Genomic DNA, 21,448 nt, shown 5'->3' with positions numbered 1-21,448 from the left:
AATGCGAACGACCAACAAATGGTGAATACGTTATTACGGGAAGGTCAGTTGAATCAGAAAGTGATGGAACTAACTAAAGGAAAAATATTCTTGATGTTGTGGTGATAAAACCATATAACCTCTATAGAGGAACTGGAGTCATAGATTATATAAGTGATCGTGAAGCAGTCTCTGTCGCAGTTAAAAATGAATGTGATAGAAAGGAATGTTGTATAAGTGGGACTCTTAGGCAATACCATATGGTTGATAAGAAAAGCATGGGGAAGTGTTTAAAAACAATTATGATCTATGGATAATGGTAAATGAAACTTTAGACAGCCTATTGCTGAGGAGTAGAAAACAGGCATGTACCCTTAAAAGTGTTAAAGAATGGTTTTAATAGGAAAATAAAGAGATTCAGAAGGAGGTACAGATTAGAAAGAAATAAAGTTAGAAATGATTGCAGGAGTAAGTACAGATTGAATGAGCTTACTAGAAAATTGAATTTAGCGAAAACATTTGCTAAGTACAACATGATGACAAACACAATTGACAGCTATATGGATTTTAGAGAGCAATGGAAGGAACTGTGCATATACCTTAAGGTAGAAACAGTTTTCATGAAAGACATTCCAGGGATCATTAAAGAACAACTGGAGTGTATATGTGGGGACATACGGAAGGCAGAAGTATTCAGCCAGCAGTATGTAAGGATAGTTGGATATAAGGATAATGTCCATATAGAGGAGGTGACTAATATTTTTGAATTATTGAAATTTACCAATGAAAATAAAGACGTTTAAAAATACACAGAAGCTGAAAGCAATAAAATCACCTGGGATTGTTAAGATTTCTGGGTATATATTAAAGGCTATGGGTTGGAATTTACTGCCATATTTGAAATACTTATTCGATTACCGTTTGCACGAAGGAGTGATAACATATGAATGGAGAGTGGCAATAGTAGCCCCAGTGTACAAGGTAAAGAGTGATAAACATAAAGCAGATAATTACAGGCCAGTGAGCTTGACATGTATTGTTTGTAAGCTCTCGGAAAGCATTATTTCTGATTATACCAGACACATTTGCGAAATTACTAACTGGTTTGATAGAAGGAAGTTTGGGTTTAGAAAAGGTTATTCCAGAGAGTTTCATGTTACAGGATTCCAATATGATATTTTAAAATCGGGAGATCAAATGGACTGTATCGCTACTGACCTATCCAAGACAACAATTACATTTTATTGATTTAAATAAATCGAAAGGTAACACCTGTGCGGTCATTGGTCATTAATTTTGCTGTGCCATTTCCGGTTACACCATCCGCGCGGACTACCTTCCGCAAGCGCGTCGCAGGGTGCCAGAATTCTGTCTTCGGCATCATATAGAGCGGATGTGTTGTCCAGGGGCTCTGTGCTCCATGGAAAATCGGTCTCCTCTTGGGGTAATCAAATCTTATATTTCCTAATGTAATTTAACTCTAATTTTATTTCACGTTTTAATTTATCACAGAAAATTACCCGTCGATCTTTATATCAGAAATCAATTGTAATGTACGATGGTATAAAGAGGTTTTACATCTATGTTCACGTTGGCACGAGGTAAGCTTTTTCTAACAGTTTTGTAACTTAAATTATTTTTTCATTATGCTTGACCTCAGTAATTCTATTTCATTTTAAAATGTTTTACTATGACCTATATATATTTTTTGTGAAAGTGGTCGCTTAACATAACAAGTATTTTCCATGAAGACTAAGTTAGTATCGGCAATATTGTAACACTGCAACTTCATTTCATCGGGATTCGTATTCCTTTTGTGTTTATGCTACCAGTAGTATTCCTTTTCTTTAATGTTTTATAATAAATATGTATTCACTATAAGTAGGTATTAACTAAATTATTCATTGGTTGAAGATTAGGCCACAAAAGTTCTTCGGTCCACAACCTCGTAGGGTTCCTTCCGCTGTCCACATTCTGCCGTTAGTTTCCGTGCATTTTACCTTGTTTAATTTTTGCTTTTATTATATGGTTTTAACGGTTCTACATTTTTATTTAATGTTCTAAATGGTTTGTTCATTTATAATTGTTATTTTAAGCCCCAGTCACCGCTACAGTTTTAATTACTGTGTTGATGGAGTGAGAGTACCTCATGGGGAACACCGTAAGTACACATGGGAAACATTACAAGTACCGGTACCTAGCTGTTAACATGGGGAATGATCGTTATTATGGTAACCATATTGGCGCGGTTGTTAAAAAGACAGATCTCTTCACATGGTTATGAGTATTTAGAGGTTGTAGTAAGTATGTAAAGGAAAGGGTGTATATATTCTCTGGTAATACCCCAATTAGAGTACAGTTGCCGTGTATGGGACCCACACCAGGATTACTTGACACGAGAACTGGAAAAGAGCCAAAGGAAAGCAGCACGATTTGTTCTGGTTGATTTCCGACAAATGAGTACAAAAGGTTGTTCGAGATCTCTAGTGACGAGTTTGAAGGCCACTGGTGGTGCTTTTATCAACACGTCAAAACGGGGATTGATTACTCACGTCAGTACTAATAACGTGTGTGTGGAGTTTCGTGGTTGTAACTAATAAATGTATACTTTTTACTAACAGTAGAAGAAGAGTTTCTTGACATTAAGCTGCAACGATGCCGAAGCGGATTGACTCTTACTGGGAGGGCTACGTAACAGCCCTTTTCGATGACAAATATAGCTATTCTGCAGTACAAGGAATGTGCAAGAAGCGTAATTTCTTGGTTTCAAAGAACGGGATCAAAACTGTATTGAACAAAAAAAGGCAAAGGGGGACTGGGCTTAATTCCAGAAGAAATAAAACAGACAAATCCACGACCAGCCACCAGTCGTATACCAGAAGTGGTGAGGAAAGTGAAGGCCCCTTGTCTCAGGTGGTAACCCCATACCCTAAAGGGCTATCACACGTAAGTTGGGGGTGTCTGTTTAAACAGTTAACACCATAATCAGCAAGGGCCTGCAATAAGAAAAGAGGCGTAAGCAATGACTTCACAAGCTGCTGCCTCGTCACATTTTATGTGGTGACATTAGACGAAGCATACTGTATGTGTACCTTAGTCACTGTAACAAACCCCGCTCGATTTACTACCGTCCTAGAGACAAAAAATTATCAAACATTGTATGAAGTTTCACAAGAGGCTTCGTGATCATCGCTGGATATTGCTATAATGGCAAGTTAACCATTCGCCGTGTCGCCAATAACGTGAATGTGAATTTTACGTACTATAAACAAGAGTTTTTCACCCATTTACAACACATATATCACACCAGTGTACGGGAGGGCGAAAAATCAGGTATGGGTACATCAAGAAAAAGCATCCAGCCATACCTCTCGTTCGACTCGCCTGCTCTTACAGAGAATGGAGATGGAAACTGGAATATGTGCAATTCCTTTTATTGACATTCCGGTGAAGGCACCCGACGGGTCACTCATGGACTTCTGTGCATTTGGACTCCTAAAAAGGCTCGTAGGAAGTCGACGTCCTCGCATAATATGAAGACAGAGTTAGGATTTGAAAGGGCAAAGTGGGGCAAATATTCATTTATAGAAAAGGAATTGGGGAATAGAATAATTTATCCAAGTTTTCTTCGAATTCATTTAAGAAAAACCTTGATAAACAATTGACAGGGAATTTGTCACCTGGACGAAATCCCTAAATGCAGATTGATTGATTGATTGATTGATTGATTGATTGGATTATATCTTTATATTTTAATAGTGATAAAGCAGTTATTACTTAGCATAATAGAAAAGATGTGATGTGAGTGATTCAGCTAGTGTAATAAACCATTTGTGCAGGAGTTTCTCGGTAGTAATGAATATTAGTGAGTATTTTGTAAATGTTACGTTGAGTAGATTTGTTAATGTTTGGTAGATTGCGTAGGTTAAGTTTAATTTGTTATTTTTTATTTATTTAGTAGTAATCAGACAGAAGTACGAAGTACCGGTACTCCATTTTACACTGACTGTATAACAATATGAAATACTGACATTAAGGAAACAAACAGTACATTTAACGAGGAGGCATAATATTCAAAAATCGTAACAAATTAAATAACAAGAAAGAAACAACGACAGAAACAGATACAATTGTGTCCGTATCAGCAGCAATATTTTGGCCAAGTTGTCAACAGAAAATCAAGAGTTTACTCTTTTCGTTTCGTATCTGTTTTGAAAGAAATAGGAAATGATATTCCTTTCTTTTCTGTTTAAACATCTACAGTTTTGTTGATAGGACACTTATTATGACAGGTTGTTGTTGTTGTTGTTGTTGTTGTTTTTGTTGTCGGAGTCATCAATCCATAGGTTGGTTTCATGCAGCCCTCCATGCCACACTAACCTGTGTTAAATTTTTCATTTCCACAAACTGCTGCACCCTACATCTGCTCTAATCTGCTTGTCATATTCATACCTTGGCCTACCCCTACCGTTCTTACTGCCTACACTTCCCTCAAAAACCAACTGAATAAGTCCTGGGTGTCTTAAAATGTGTACTATCATTCTATCTCTTTTTCTGGTAAAATTTAGCCAAATCTATTTTTTCAGCGTTCTTCTGTAACACCACATTTGAAAAGCTTCTATTTTCTTTCTTTATGAGCTGGTTATCGTCCATGTTTCACTTCCATACAATGCCACGCTCCAGAAACATATTTCTAATTCCTATATCAATGTTTGAAGTGAGCAAGTTTCTTTTCTTAAGATCGCTCTTCCTTTATTGTGCTAGTCTGCATTTTATGTCCTCCTTACTTCTGCCATCGTTAGTTATTTTACTACACAAGTAACAATATTCATCTACTTCATTTAATACTTCACTACCTAATCTAATATTTCCTGCATCGCCTGCCTTCGTTCGACTGTTCCCCATTACTTTTGTTTTGGACTTATTTATTTTCATCCTGCACTCCTTACCCAAGAGTGGTGGTGGTGGTGGTGGTGGTGATTTTTGTTTTAAGAGGAAGTACAACGAGGTAATCATCCTCTCTGAACAAATAGGTGGAAGAGAATTTTAAAATATAAAAACGAAATTATTTATGCAACAAAGTAATTTGGAAACGCAGTACAAAATAAAACAAAAACAATTATAGAATTAGGCCGAAAGGATTACTAACGTATCAAAACAGTACACTTGTAATTTATATACCCTTGATAAGTCCACTGTCGCACATAAAGCGGATGACGAGATCAGCAGTAGTCGCGTCATCGGCTAGTATCCGTTCGAGTGTTTCCTGCAGGCCGAGGCTCCGTCTTAGGCCAGAGAGATCGGCGCACTCTGTGAGGATGTGGGCGACGGTGAAGTCGGCACCACAAGAACACACTGGGGGGTCTTCCCTCTTTAGGAGATACGAGTTCGTGGATCGTAAATGACCTATCCTCAGCCTGCATAGTACTATGGCCTCCCTCCGTGAAGGTCGGAAAGAGGACCGCCACACGGTAGTTGTCTTCTTACTTGCTCTCAGCATGTTGGGAGTTCGAATATCTAGCCACTCCGATTCCCAGGACGCCAAGATGGTTCGACGTAGCTGAGAACAAATATCCTTAGCAGGTACATTGACTGGTCTTGGAGGTAAAAGTACAGATTCCTTTGCAGCTTCATCCGCAAGTTCGTTTCCCGCAATCCCAACGTGGCTTGGAAGCCATGCGAAAGTGATTCTGGTGCCAGCATCCCATAACCTGGCTAGAAGGTCATGTATCTGCCGCACCAGTGGGTGTTGCGAGAAACAGGTTTCAATAGACTGCAGAGAGCTTAACGAATCGGTACACAACAGAAAGTGGCTTCTTTCGTCACGCAGTGCAAACTGCAGAGCCTCTAAGATGGCGTAAAGCTCTGCAGTATACACGCTACATACTTTAGGGAGCGAGATCTTCGTGCTCATATAATCAATGACGAAAGAGCAACCAACATTATCTCCGATTTTTGAACCATCCGTGAAGATAAGTCTCGCAGCCGGATATTGGTGAACGAAGTCCTGGAAATACCTCCGATAAACGGAGGAATCCGTGTTCACCTTGCGTCCACGCAGCAGATCTAGACGTATATCCGGTCGCGGAACCAACCACGGAGGTACCTCGCTAAGAGTTATTTCAAGACAACTACCGACATCAATATTCAAATCATGACACAAGCTATCAATCCGAAATCCAACCGGCCGTGTGGCATTCGGCCGGTCTTGGCACCGCTGGTGGTATTGAGTACGATAGATGCATTGATAGCTCGGATGTAGCGGCATTTCACGAATTTTGGCAGCGTACGTGAGGAGTAACTGCTGCCTCCTTATCCGTAAATGTGGAACTCCCGCTTCAGCGAGTAGGCTGGGAATGGGGCTAGTACGGAAAGCACCCGTTGCAAGCCTTACTCCACTATGGTGAATACTGTCTAAAAGGCTCAGCGTGGATTTTGATGCTGAGCCATAAGCCGCACTTCCATAGTCAATCAGGGAGGGGACCGTAGCCGTGTAAAATCGCAGCAGTACCGCACGGTCAGCACCCCACGAAGTGCCGCTGTGAAACTTTAGCATGTTAAGTCTCTTCATGCAGGCAACCTTCAACTGACGGATGTGGGGCTGCCACCTAAGTCTTTTATCAAAATGGAGACCCAGGAATCTGCAGGTGTCAACCACTGGTAAGACACTGTTTCGCAAGCGGAGCTCTGGTTCGGGATGCACAGGCCGACGTCGACAGAAGTGTACAACAGAGGTTTTCGCTGCTGAAAATCGAAAACCATGTTGCAGGGCCCATCTGTCGACTCGGTTAATAGCTTGCTGTAGCTGTCTCTCAGCAAACGCCACCCTTCCGGAGCTGTAATGTAGAGCTAAATCGTCTACATACAGTGACTGAACGACTGCGGGCCCAGCAGCGGCAACTATGCCGTTGATGGCGATTGCGAACAGCGTGACACTCGGTACCGATCCCTGAGGTACTCCATTTTCCTAAACGTAATAAACTCGAAAGAGACGGAGGGACATGAAGTTCTCATAAACGTTGGTAAATTTCCCCGAAATCCCCACTGGTGTAGTGTGGAGAGAATACCATATCGCCAAGTAGTGTCGTAAGCTTTCTCCAGGTCAAAAAACACGGCGACTAGGTGTTCCTTCCGGAGAAAGGCCTCCTGAATGGCGCTCTCCAGTCTGACCAGATGATCAGTGGCAGACCGATGAGAGCGAAAACCTCACTGGTAGTTAGACAAGAGACCCTCCTTTTCCATGGCCCACACAAGACGCTGGTTAACCATCTTTCAAATAGCTTACAGAGGCCATTTGTAAGGTATATTGGCCTATAACTATCCAGAAGTTTTGGATCTTTACCTGGCTTGGGAATTGGTATCACAATTTCCTCACGCCATTGAGATGGAAACACTCCCTCACTCCATATTCTGTTGAATAGGGAGAGGATATCCTTGAGACATCTGCCACTAAGCATTTGATTCTGGATTTTGTCCGGACCAGGAGCCGTATCTCTGCATAGCGCGAGTGCACTCCGCAACTCCCACTCCGTGAAGGGCACGTTGTAGGGATGCGAAGCACTAGAGGCAAAAGAGAGATGGTGTGCCTCTGCTTCGCGCTTAATTGGAATGCAGGGTCGTATCTCCTAGAGCTGGACGTATCTGCGAAATGTGACGCGATATGGTCGGCAATGACTGAAGGAATCGTAACTATATCTCAATTAATGGAGATTCCGGGTACTGAGGACACATTCTGTACTCCGACAATACGGCGGAGTTTTGTCCACACTTGTGATGACGGAGTATGTGCCGTGATGGATGGCACATACTTTTCCCACGTAGATTTCTTACTTTCTCGAATCAAAAAACGGGCCTTCGCACGCAGACGCTTAAATGTGATATGATTGGCCATCGTAGGATTCCGACGATAATGCTTAAAAGCCCGTCGGCGATCACGTATGGCTGCTGCAATTTCGTTCGTCCACCATGGGACCTGTTTCCGGCGACGAATACCGGATGAGGAAGGAATTGTTTCCTCTGCAGCAGCCAAAATTCCAGTAGTAATGGAAGAAACGTGGTCGTCAACAGACTCCAGCATATCATCAGCCATCACTGGAATTTTGTAAATTCTGGCCAGTTTGCCCGCCGAAGTAACCAGCGCTTGGGTACTTCGGTCTGTCTTTGATTCAAGAGAGACAGAATTATCGGGAAGTGGTCACTATCACAGAGGTCGTCGTGTACTTGCCACCGTAGTATGGGAACTAGCGCACGGCTGCACAGAGTGACATCCAGGTGTGAGAATGTGCCATGTGCGCTGCTGAAATGTGTCGCTTCCCCTGTATTAAGCACGCAAAGATCGAATAGGTTGATCATTCGCTCGAGCATCCTCTCCCTAGAACAGGAGGACGGAGAACCCCATAGTATGTTACGGGCGTTCACGTCTCCCAACATGAGGAAAGGAGGTGGCAGCTGACTGATCACAACTTGTAGTGCACGAATGTCAAGGTTATAATCCGGTGGAAAGTACGCGTTGCAAACCGTTGCGAACTAGGATAAAAACGCCCCCAGTTGCCGCGCCATCCATAGCTACTCTGTCTTTGGAAAAAAGACGGTATCCTCTTATAGTCGTGTCGTGTCCAGGTCTCAAACGAGATTACTGTAGACAGACTATGGAGGCCGCATAGACGGATAGCAATTGACGTAACTCAGCTAGGCGACAGTGGTAACTACTGCAGTTCCACTGCAATAATGCCATTGTGTGGATTGGTAGTGTTCCGAAATTAGGACAATTGTTTGCCCTTCTTTTTATCAACTACCTGCCATTTTCCGCCGTTCTTGTCGGTATTGTCTTCATCATCCACGACAATGAGTGGTTCAGTCTCCATCGTCTCCTCAGAAGAAGGAGGCACGGTGACTGGACCCTCCGCGGACGGTGATCTCATTGTTCGGGAACAGTGGGCCTTCTTCCTAGGAGAACTAGGTTCTCCAGAAAGTGATCGAACAAGACAACGTCGGGGCCTCTCGCTCTTGCCCACCGTTTCTTTCTTTTTTGGAGGAGAGCCGGCAGATAGCTTGCCGGATTTCTTCGGGAATCCAGTGGACCCCAACTGAGTTGGAGAAGGCTTCTTCTCCAATTTTTTAAGGGAGCTCTGTGGCTTCACCTTTTCCTCCTTTATGATCTGGGCATTGGAAGGAGGGCTGGACTTTCCAGCCCTATTTGGGGAAGTCTTTCCCCTCGCCCTGTTGGGGGAGGACTTACCAGCCGAACGTTCCTGGGAAGGGCCCTTCTCAGGCAACGTCGACAGTAACGCTCTTTTCGGTGCTTCACGATCTGAATCTCCAGTTTATTTACTTTTTGGATTTTGTTGCTGGATTTGACTTTTCGATGCATTTTCAGTACTGGTGTTCTGTACAAAACTCTGTGGAGTGATCCGCACGTTTGCGATCTTTTCAGTGAAGGAGATGGAGAACTCAGGAGCAGCCATGAACTTGAACTTCCTCCGGGCGTCTGGATAACATAGCTTGTCCAGCGTTTTTATCTCCTGGATCTTTTTCTCCCTCTTGAATGTAGGGCACTCCTTGGAGATTGGAGCATGTGTACCCGGGCAGTTGACGCACATAGGTGGTGGTGTGCATTCAACCCCAGCATGCTCGCACTTCCCACACATTTTGCAGGTCGTCGAACCTGTACATCGCAATGAGGTGTGGCCAAACTTTTGACAGTTATAGCACCTCATTGGTGCCGGAATATATGGACGAACAGTCAGACGATACATCGCCACTTTTATCCGTTCAGGTAAGGTCTCGGCGTCGAAGGTAAGGATGAAAGCACCCGTATCGAGAAGCTTATCACCCACACGCCTCTTCAACCTCCTCACGTCGGTTACACCCCGACGTGCTAGGTACCGGATCATCGTATCATCGGAAGGCTTAACCAAATCCCTGTGGAATATAACTCCCTTGCAGGAGTTAAGGGTTTGGTGCTTCTCGATTTTCACCTCTACCTTTCCGAATAACTTGGCTTTAAGTAGCCGTCTGGACTGTTCAGCCGTAGATGTCTTGATAAGTACGGATCCATCGCGGAGCTTGCGCATCTCGTCGACTTCACCAGCAACAATTTCTTCAATGGAATTGCTGATCATGAAAGGACATTCATCAAAAAACTCTTACCATCGACCCTGGAAGCAACCAGAAATCGAGGAAGACGTTCGTCACTTACATAATCCACTGGAACTGGAGTATACCGCTTGCGTTTCTTGCCAATCTTGGACGCAGTTTTTTGAAGGGTGCCACCCTTTGATAAAGAAGAAAGTGAAAGAGGTTCCGTTTTTGGTCCCACGAGTACTCAGGAAATATGAGGTCGACCTTCGGCAGAGCCCAGGAGTGATGCCGAAGGCAAGGCTATTTACTCCAGAGGGCGCCCGGTATCTGGAGGGGGTCGCTTGGAACTACTCTCCCAGTAGCCATGCATCACCTCGCCACGATCCGAAACTTGTGATTGGGGGGAGGATAAAACCTCCGTACTAACCTAATCTACCCGAAGCAGAGAGGTTGGCTAGACAGAAAGAGGAATGAAATTTAAGAAGGTGATAATAGAAGGGTAGAAATAGTTATGAAATTTAAAGAGCGCAGATACCTCTCAGGCAACTCGGGGACACGTTGTTAGTCTGGCCCTACACCGAGGCCAATCCAGCATGGGTAACCCTAAGCTGGCACAGCCCTCGGGATCATCAAGCACACAAGCCCCCAGACCGACGTCATGGTCATGATGTCCCTAGAGGGGCCCTTATCCAAGACTCTGTCCATATCATTCAGCAGTTTCTCCAGATTTTCTGCAGTCTCAGAAAACATAACAGTATCATCAGCAAATCTCAGGGTTTTGATTTCCTCTCCTATGATTGTGATTCCCTTCCCAAATTCCTCTGATTTCCTTTACTGCTTTTTCTATGTAAACATTGAAAATGAAGGGAACAAACTGCAGCCTTGTCTCACTCTTTTTTGGATTGCTGTTTCTTTTTCAAGTCGCTCGATTCTTATCACTGCAGACTGATTTTATACAGATTGTAGATTATTCTTCGTTCTCGGTATCTGATCCCAATCACCTTTAGAATCTTAAATAGCAAGGTCCAATCAATATTATCGAATGCCTTTTCTAGATCTACGAACGCCATGTACGTGGGCTTGTCCTTCTGAATTCGATCCTCTAAGACCAGACGTAAAGTCAGGATTGCTTCACGTTTCCCTGCATTTCTCCTGAAGCCAAACTCAGCTTTAACTTGTCTTCCCATTCTTCTGTAAATAGTACGTGTTAAAATTTTGCAGGCATAAGATACTAAACTAATGATGCGGTAGTTTTCATACTTGTCAGCACCAGCTTTCATGGGAATAGGTATAACAACATTCTGCCGAAAATCAGATGGCACTTCTGTCTCATACATATTACACACTAAATGGAATAACCTTGCCATGCTGGTTTCTCCTAAGGCAGTCAGTCGGAATGACGTCAATTCCAGGTGCCTTGTTGCTATCTAGACCATTTAGTATTTACGTAGGTAGTTCTCATCCCTGTCCTTTCACTATTGTTATTTCGTTTCGGTGTTTTCCTAATTCGCACTTTCCTCATCGCCATATGTTTTATTCCAGGCTTGTGTTAATGTCATACTTTCATATGTGCGTACACCTGTTAAGTTATCTGATCCTCTCAGATTGATTCTGATGATTCCGTCAGCTTCTTACCACTCGTGTGTCTAACGCCACCGTGAAGCTCTTAAGGCAGTCTTCAATTCCACAAGAGGAGGCTAAACATCTCTCCCCGGGGGACGCAGTGCCACCTAGATTATACGGACTTCCTAAGATTCATAAAGAAGATGTTCGTCTCAGACCTTTTGTTAGTGCGATAGGTTCTCCTACGTATGCTCTGGCTAAATACCTAAGCAAATTACTTCAACCATACATAGGATGTACTGAATCATACGTCAGGGACTCCCGGTATTTCGTCAAAAATGTGTCAACCATAATCTTTCAACCTAATGCACTTTTGGTGAGTTTCGATGTGGAGTCCTTGTTCACTAAGGTGCCGATGGACTCGGTCATGTCTCTCATTGAACATCTGTTCCCTGAATACATTACTAACTATTTTACACTGCAACTCCCAGCTATTTCTTGTGGGGTGGGAATTTTTACGAACAAACGGACGGAGTGGCTATGGGTAGTACACTTTCACCCGTAGTGGCTAATTTCTTTATGGGGCATTTTGAGGAGGAGGCTATTGCTTCGTCGCTCGTCAAACCTATGATCTGGTGGAGGTATGTTGATGATACATTTGTGGTCTGGTCAGAAGACCCTGAGAAACTGCATATATTTCTAAACCACCTAAATCAGCAACATCCTTCAATTAAATTCACTATGGAGATGGAGTCGGACTGATGCCTTCCTTTCTTGGATGTTCTAGTAAGAAAGAAACCGGACGGCTCCTTAGGACATACCGCCTATCGTAAGCCTACCCACAAAAATCACTATATTCATGCAGATTCTCACCACCATCTAGCACAAAAACAAGGCATTCTCACAACACCACCAAAAGGGCGAGAAAAATTTGTGAGCCGTCAAATATCCAGGTGGTGATGGACACACTCAAAGTCACGTTCAAGTGTAATGGTTACAGGGACTTGCAGATTCATAGAGCCCTGCATCCCAGAGAAACGACAAAGCAAAGCTCACAGAAGGAAGAAGTGAAGGAAACTGCCTACCTGCCTTACATTCACAACACCACACATCGAGTTGCCAAGGTCCTCCGCAAACACAACATAAAAACCGTGTTTGGCACCGTCACTAAATTTGCTCACAGTCTGGGTAAAACCAAGAACAAATTGTCCCAACTTTTACATCCTGGGGTATACGAAATTCCCTGTACATGCGGTAAGTTATTCATGGGCCACACCAGCCGGTCCATTGGTACTCGTATCAAGGAACATGAACGAAATATTCGTCTCAACCAGCCAGACAAATCAGCAGTAGCTGAGCACGCTCTATCGTCGGGTCATGATGTCGTGTTCCAAGATGCTCGAGCTCTTACCCGCACTAGACACTACAGGTCCACGATTATACGGGAAGCTATAGAAATACGTAGAAATCCTATCAATTTCAACAGGGACACTCGCCATCAATTAAATAATACGTGATTGTCAGCCATTAAGGATTTACGTATGTAGTTCCCTTCCCCGTCCCTTCATTATTGTTATTTCGTTTCGGTGTTTTCCAAATTCGCACGTCCCTCATCGTCAGATGTTTCATTCCAGGCTTGGGTCCATATCATACTTTCATATGTGCATGCAACTGTTACATTATGTGAACCTCTCAGACTGATTCTGATGGTTCCGTCAGTTTCCGCTTCGACCGCTCGAGCTGTACCGCGTCCGGGGAGCTATCTGGTGACGAATGAACGTACCTCTTCCACTTCTATTATAACGTCTAAATTCAAACTTCATTCTTTGAGAAGCCTTTCTCGTGGACAGTCGAGCAGTCGAGATTTTCTTCTGAAGACGCAGAACAAAGTTCTCTGCAAAACGTAAAGAATTTCACCTTATTTTCTTGACACGGCATAAGCCCGAAAGCCTATATCATGTATATAATTACGGGCCGCGAAAGCATCAATGGCAACATGTAGCATAGAAGGTTTACCGGTCAACGTGACGATGTCCATGCCTGGCTGCCTGACAACACCGTAAATTTACTCTCACTTTTAAAGGCTTTACATCGTCAACCAGCGTACGTACGAGCCTATATACTACGTTAAATCACATCACATAATAATTCCCAAACGAATCATTGCCGTACGTCTTGCCTTGTACATATGGAAATATTTATTATTAGCTACGCGGGAGGAATCCAAGCGAAAGGGTGTAAAATTTGGCCGTAAAATTCTAGTAGTAAATAAATTAGGTCCTCAGTTGGTTCACATGAGAGTTTGAATGCTCCTGCAATACAAGTAAGGAGACCCAGCCTCCCATGCCTCCACCCAAAAGCCGCCTATGCTCTGTTTAAGTCCCTCAAATTTAGAAAATGTTGATTATATCTCCAGATTACTGGTGTTTGTGGTGGCAATTATTGTTTTAAGAAAAAGTACAGCCGCTCACTATCGTCCCTTAATACTAATCAGAAGGAAAACAGGAAAGATTGCGATACTTCGAAGAATAAAGGATCGGCAAAAGGAAGTGTGTGAAAATGATAGGTTCCCTATGTTAGGAAACCTGTTGCCGTCGGGGTCGGAAGAGAACAATAGTTGACTAAAGGAGCTCGGATAGCAGAGCGAGGAGCCTGGTACCACTAAGTAGAAACAACGCTAGAGTCAGCTACGGGAAACGTCATCATCATTAACGCTCCTAGGATGATGGCCCCTGGTGATTGCTCTTTCCGTCACCTTTTATGACAGGCAGGGGATGTCATGGATGTATTCTACCGCCCCCACCCAGAATAGGATCTGTTTACGTCCCTCAACTTAGGAGAATTGTTCAGTACAGAAGCCTGCATCTCGATACTACAAGGGAGGCATAATACTAGACAATGGCTCGGGTCAGTAAGTTGGTTCGCCTTCCCCAGAGTGTCGTTCTGGATCCCTTTATGTCACAGGGTTCGCAAGATGGTTCACATGTACGGGAAATATACTGTATAAAGAAAAGGTTATAAGAGTACATTTATGTAGCGCTCCAGTTTAGGCCCGTTGCACACTACACCAATAAATGTGTAATGTGAAATGTGCGCCGAGAAATGTATAAAATCAAATGGAACTTCACATAGCCTACTTCAACGAGTTACCCACTCACGTCGCGCGAGGTAAACATACTTCTCGCTTCGATCGGTAGCCCAGCGAATTTTTCAAGACAAAATCTGCCACTGTCAAAGACTTTGTAATAAGAAACGAACTGGTTGGCCCCTGTCTACGATTACTAACTCTATCGGAAACTTCTACTGATATTTTAAATTGACTCCTCATTTACAAAACCATGTCTTCTGTGTGATATAATGACTTATTTAAATATTTCTATATCATTCTTACTTCTATGAAGATATTAAATTAAAAGAAGCAATCTGGAATCTGTTAACAATTTGATTTAAACATCTCCATGTAGAGTTAATATTCCGTTTTGAAGTGTTCAAACGAGCACTCTTAGTACTCTAAATAGGAAAAAATCAGCCGTTTGAATCCAGGGATTTAATATACAGGGTTATTCGCCTAACATGTTACACGCAAATAACTTCTAAACCATTAAAGATATCAGCATTCTGTTTTCATATTCGTAAATGGTATGCAGGGTCTTGTAAAATAACGTGCTACTTAGTCTCATGGGGGTGATTAACAACCGAGATATTGATACTAACTCCATATTTTTAAATAGAACGGCACAAATTTATACAGCTGATTTAAAAGTTCATCTGCGTACAAGTTCAAATATGTGAGTATTTTCAAAATCGAACAATTACTTTGTGAGATATAAAAAAGAACAGCATGCGCGGTTTTGCATGCCGCATCAGACGGCGTGAAGTCGGGCAAGGACATATTGAGGCGCAAGCTGCTTCCTGGCCTTGATTTCAACCACACAACGGATACAAGGCGTGTACTGTAAATATAATGTGATGTACCGTAACATACCCTGGGTGTGCAACGTTATTGTATGACTGGCGAACACACAACGGGGAAGGGAGATTAAAGTGTGTTGTTTTCTTTTGACATGTAATAGGCTGCGCTCAGTTTAGCGTTTTTTCTGACGGATGGGAATGGGAAGGATTTGGAAAGAAAGTCGGCCGTGGCCTATCACAAAGGTACATATCCGATATTTGCCTGGTGTTGAACATGGGATACCATGAAAATCAATGTCAGGTTGGGCGAAGCAGGACTCGAACCTACGCTCTCCCGAATGCACGCTACTACAGTCGCGCTGGAGCTCTGCGGAGATTAATGCGTGTAAAATAAAACATAAATAATAGTGTTGCTGCCACCTCACTACGATCGGCTCTGAACATTTGCTTTTCTAGAAGGAGCTCTTCCGGTGTTTTGTGTTATGTTTATTTCTCAACTCATAGAGTAGTATGAACTGTACACTAAAACCAGTGACAATTATAGCTTTCGTTATGTTCCTTTCAAGGCAGAGTACTTATTCTATTAGTTTTAAACACGTCAACCCTTTCTGTCCTGTCATGTGTTCGCCTGTCATGCACACTTTGCAAACCTATCACATGTGTACGAGGTGCTTACATGCCTGGTGCCCATTCTGTGGCTGAACTCACTCCCAGGAAACTGCTTGCGCCTCAATATGTCCTTGTCCGACTTCACGCCGTCCGATGCGGCATGCAAAACACCGCATGCTGTTCTTACTTATATCTCGAAAAGTAAATGTCCGATTTTGAAAATACTTACATATTTGAACTAGTACATAGATGAACTTTTAAATCAGCTGTATAAATTTGTGCCGTTCTATTTAAACATATGGAGTTAGTATCAATATCTCCGTTGTTAATCACCCTATGAGACTAAGTAGCACATTATTTTACAAGACCCTGCGTACCATTTACGAATATGAAAACAGAATGCTAATGCTGATACTTTAATGGTTTAGAAGTTATTTCCGTGTAACATGTTAGGTGAATAACCCTGCATATATATACAAAACCATTAACTAGCCATAAATATGTGGTTCTTTAACCGGCATCGTCGATCACATACACTTACTCGCGTTAATATTCGGCCAGGGCGACTCGTTTATTAATGCCGCCTGTATTATAAGCTGAAAAGAAGTGTAAGAACGTTCGATAGATAGATGTGTTGAAATGTGACACATGTATGTATTAGAAACTAATGTGTAGTCTTCTATAGTTACAAAATTAATACCATGTACAGTATGTTGAAAGTGTCACCGGAGTGCGCCACTTTAATATTCGGCCACCGCACGTGTTGACCACTACCATGCAAAGGTGGATCCAGGATTTCATAAAGGGAGGGGCTAAGTTAAAAAAGTGCCACAAAACAAAAATAACGACTAATTGGGACATTTTACTTTCGTATTTTTCAAATATTCCGAGTTTATTTTAAGGAAGTTGTTAGAGTATAGAAAACGCTAGTTAAGGTAATTGGATATGTATTTCACCACAAAATTCCATTACACAATGTTTAAAGTATTACCGGTACATCAACTTTATCCTGTACAGTTACGTATTAGGAGTTCACATCAATAAACATTTGACCAGTTATAAATATACAAGGCCATTAAGCAGGTTCTCTCCCATTGTACGACACTTGTATGATTTTTGCGCTTACTTAGAGCCACGAAACTTCTCTCTGTGTAGGCTGTTGTGACTGGCAGAGTGGCAATCATTGGGTGAATTTTGGTAAAGACATCTCCTTTATATAGAGCTCATATATGCAACGTTTTGGCCTTCTATCTTTTTCTGGATGAGACGTTGCCCAATTATCTCCCCATAGTGATATATTCGCACTTAATTCAGCACTTATTGGAGTGCAATCTGTATCATACATCTCTGGTGCTTTAATAATTTCGTCGACTGAAAACTAAGGAAAATGACTGGGAATAAGCCCTTCTAAATGGACCTCTTTGTTAACAGTAGTAATCATGTCAACACCACTAGTAGAAGCCTTCATCGACAAAATGTTTTATTTTCTGCTTCTTTCTTTTTTGGCTTTTCAAAGAACGATAAAATTGAAACATTACAAAACTTACGTTTGGTATTCATTGCATAGAAAATAGTATACTTTCAGATAATTTTCCAATTATTACTTGTGAAGGAAGAAGCATATTCTCAGCGAAAATTAATGCACCGCATCCACAAGCCCGTCGTAACTTGTGAAGTCCTGGATTCGGCTGTCGTTGCCAACATGCAGGCTATTGTTACCAGTTCTCAGGCCGCTGCTAGGACGAGTTCTATACTTACTATCCTATAGTCACTATACTATTATTCATCTCTAGCGAACATTAGTGACACAGCAGGAACAAAACTGTTACGTATAATTTAATTTAAAACATTGTAAACTTCTAATTAAACAAGGAGGAGGGGTGAGGGAGGGCTAAAGTCCGCCTTAGCCCCTCCCTGGATCCCCTCTGTAACCACGGCTGTTTAAATCTATTAAAGAAACTATTTAAAATAGTGTATGTTGGGTCCACCTTGTCAATGCACTTTTAATGATTGAAAATTATTTATTCTATCATACATGTATCAGGAACAATATGCATTCACTTCATCAAATCATTCCTTGATTTGACTTCACTGAAGGAAGGAATACATATTGTTCCTGATACATGTATGATAGAATTAAAAATACCAATCATTAAAAGTGTATTGACAAGGTGGACCCAATATGAACTATTTCAAATAGTTTCTTTAATATATTTAGACAAGTCATTATAGGATCAAATAAAATACCTGTTATTCTTAAGTGTATCAACACGGCTTTTTACTCATGCGCAGTTCTCCGTAATCACTGTATCGAAGTGCTGTTGCAGAACGTCAGTAAAATGGGTCGGAAAGGAAAGAATACCACGTATGAGCAACATCAACTTACTGTATTCCATCATGCTGGAGGGATATCTCAGAGACAAAGAAGCAAGCTTTAAAACATACCGTGGGGTACAATAGGAGATATAAGAAGAAGATTTGATAATTAATACAGGCTCGAATCGCTTCCCTCAGCAAGGCCAGCCTAAAAAACTCACTGAGCGAGAAGAACGGATATTGATTAGAAAGATTAAGAAACAATCCGGGCTTAGTGCTCCTAAATTAGCAGCGGAACTGTTCCAGGAGTGCGGTAAGAAAGTCCATCCTGAAACAGTACGGCGAGTCATGAGGAAAGTAGGATACAACGGTAGAGATGCGCAGAAGGAGTCCTTCATTAGCGAAGCAAACCGAAAGGAGAGATTGCAGTTTGCAAAAGACTACGTCAAGAAAGATGATTCTTGGTGGAACGATGTTATTGTTGCCCACGAAAGCAAATTCAATGTCTTTCACTCGGATGGCAAGGTACAGTATATGTATGGCGGAAGTCAAGCACAGAGCTGGAAAGCAGAAATATATGGCCCATTGTCAAGCACGGTGAAGGAAGCATCATGATCTGGGACTATATGTCTCCAGGTAGAGTCGGTGACAGACTAGAATTGATGACACTAAGAAGGAAGAAGACTATCTCCACATCTTGAAGCAAAATCTCCATAAGAGTGCTAATAAATTGTGCATCAGCGGTAGTTTTAAATTTTATCAGGACAATGATCCTAAGCAAAGCGTGTATTATGAAAAGTTGGCTCGTGTACCTACAACTGTCCCAAATTGATAGAAACACTGCCCCGAAGCTCGGATCTCAACCCAATCGAAAATTTTTGGGGAGAACTCAAACACAGGGTTTGCAGAACCCCTGTTCGTTCTAAGAATGAACTTCAAAGAAGAATTGAAGAGGAATGACGAAGCATCCAGGCTGGAGATACCAAAAGACTGATTTCCAATATGCGACATCGTTTAGGAGAATTCATACGCACAAAGGGAATACTAATAGCTGACGGTAACGTATTATTCGAAAAGGTAACATACGAGTGGTCGAATATTAAAGTGACTGTCATAATTAGTATTCTCATACAGTAATTTATTTTTATTCAATATTTCAAAAGTGAAATTGTATATGTAATATTGTGTCTTGAAAACATTATATTCGTCCATTCGTTTAAATTATTATTTTGTTTATTATATTAATAAATGAATGTACAGTCTCAAAATATAACAAGTGGCTGAATATTAATGTGAATAGGTGTATTTATATCTAGTTTCTGAAAGGGGAACGGCAATTTCCCCTTCTTATCATTCTTTATCGTTCGAGGATTCTGGGATCTGGTACGTTCTAAATTTGGTGCCGTGAAAGAAACCCCTTTTTTTTTTTTTTTTTTTTTTGTGGCTTTACGTCGCACCGACACAGATAGGCCTTATGACGATGATGGGATAGGAAAGACCTAGGAGTTGGAAGGAATCGGCCGTAGCCTTAATTAAGGTACAGCCCCAACATTTGCCTGGTGTGAAAATGGGAAACCACGGAAAACCATCTTCAGGGCTGCCGACAGCGGGATTCGAACCCACTATCTTCCGGATGCAAGCTCACAGCCGTGCGCCCCTAACCGCACGGCCAACTCACCCGCTCCATCGCCTTTTATAACCATATAACCATATAGTCAAAGTTACTGAAGGTGGTAAAGACATAAGTGGAAAGGCCTAGTTGGCATTACACGTTACTCGGCGTAGTGTGTGGACAATGCTCTCTCGTCACCGTGGTGCATTTCTCGACTCACATTTGATCTTTCATGGTGTAGTATGTAACTGGTCTGTCTGTTTCAGTTGTTAATAATTGATAATTTCTTAATTTACTTATGAACTACTAGTTGTTTATAATTATGTTCTTCGTAGTAAGACATTGTGAATCAAAACATCACACACAGAACCGGTACTTCTCTTCTTTTTTTTTTTTTTTTTTTTTTTTTTTGTGAAAATTTTTAGACATGGATACGGATCTCCATTCATAATCTATAGCCACTGCTTATGTCATAATGCGGCGCTGCTATTAATTTTAACTACCGGTATAGTATTTTTATCTTTAACAATGAAAGACATGTGTATATGTCCCTCTTACAAAGAGCAGTGACAACACAGCAAACAAAGTCCACGTGCGGAAATGGCACCTACCCGTACTATCTAGTTTACACTAAACTTATATGACTATCAGCCCGTATGTACATCAATATTAGTATCACTAGTCTTTAAATGTCCTGGATAAACAAGCTATGAATGAGTCTACACGCAGAATATGACCTATACAAATCCTAAAATCGTCCATAACATTTACTTTGGCACTGAAATGTTTACATTCCGTGAAACATTATGTTTTAATTTATTTGATAATCACTAATTATTTTTCCTCTTCAATAACTGCATTTGGGGAAAAGTATTACTGTATACGTGTTATGTCACAAGAGAAATGGGAAAAGTAATCGGAAAGTTTCACGTAACGCACTAACTTGCCATGAGAACTTGAAACATAACCAAAATCTCGATCATAACCACAGCAATGACAAAGAAATCTAAAATCCTTGATATGAGTGCTTGGTTACTTACTTTATAGACGATGGTCTTCCCATAGCGGTACGGCATGCTGGAAAAACCTTATAGGAACAGCTTATTACACTGATCGCGGTTGTTTATAACCTGATGCTAGTGCCATAGCGAATGCTAGTACCAAGGACCATATAAGAGAGTATAAGAATAAGTATGCGCCTCAGAACGCCCAAGGAACTTAGAATACAGAACGCCACTTCCTCATGCTTACCGGTACCATTGTAGCAATAGCGCTCGAAGGCTCCAGCGGAGAGTGGCGCAGCGATCGCCAACAGCTCCAGACAAATTTCAGTTATATTATCATTTAGACTTTCACGGCCCGTGTAACTATTCATGA

General features: G+C 41.8%; 1 protein-coding gene across 1 annotated transcript in view; it reads right to left on the bottom strand.

Moving 5' to 3' along the window:
* The window catches only part of LOC136877477 (calpain-B), a 287,052-nt gene extending 265,831 nt beyond the window's left edge, over positions 1–21,221 (bottom strand). Inside the window, exon 1 of the mRNA XM_067151555.2 lies at positions 21,112–21,221. Within this exon, the coding sequence (XP_067007656.2) occupies positions 21,112–21,147 (36 nt within the window). The 5' untranslated portion in view covers positions 21,148–21,221. The remainder of the gene's footprint in view (positions 1–21,111) is intronic.
* Positions 21,222–21,448: the final 227 nt, after the last annotated feature.

Source organism: Anabrus simplex, chromosome 7 (assembly GCF_040414725.1).
Source record: "Anabrus simplex isolate iqAnaSimp1 chromosome 7, ASM4041472v1, whole genome shotgun sequence".
Taxonomy (NCBI): domain Eukaryota; kingdom Metazoa; phylum Arthropoda; class Insecta; order Orthoptera; family Tettigoniidae; genus Anabrus; species Anabrus simplex.
Note: the sequence above shows the minus strand (reverse complement) of the source record. Positions and strands in the feature narration are given on the sequence as shown.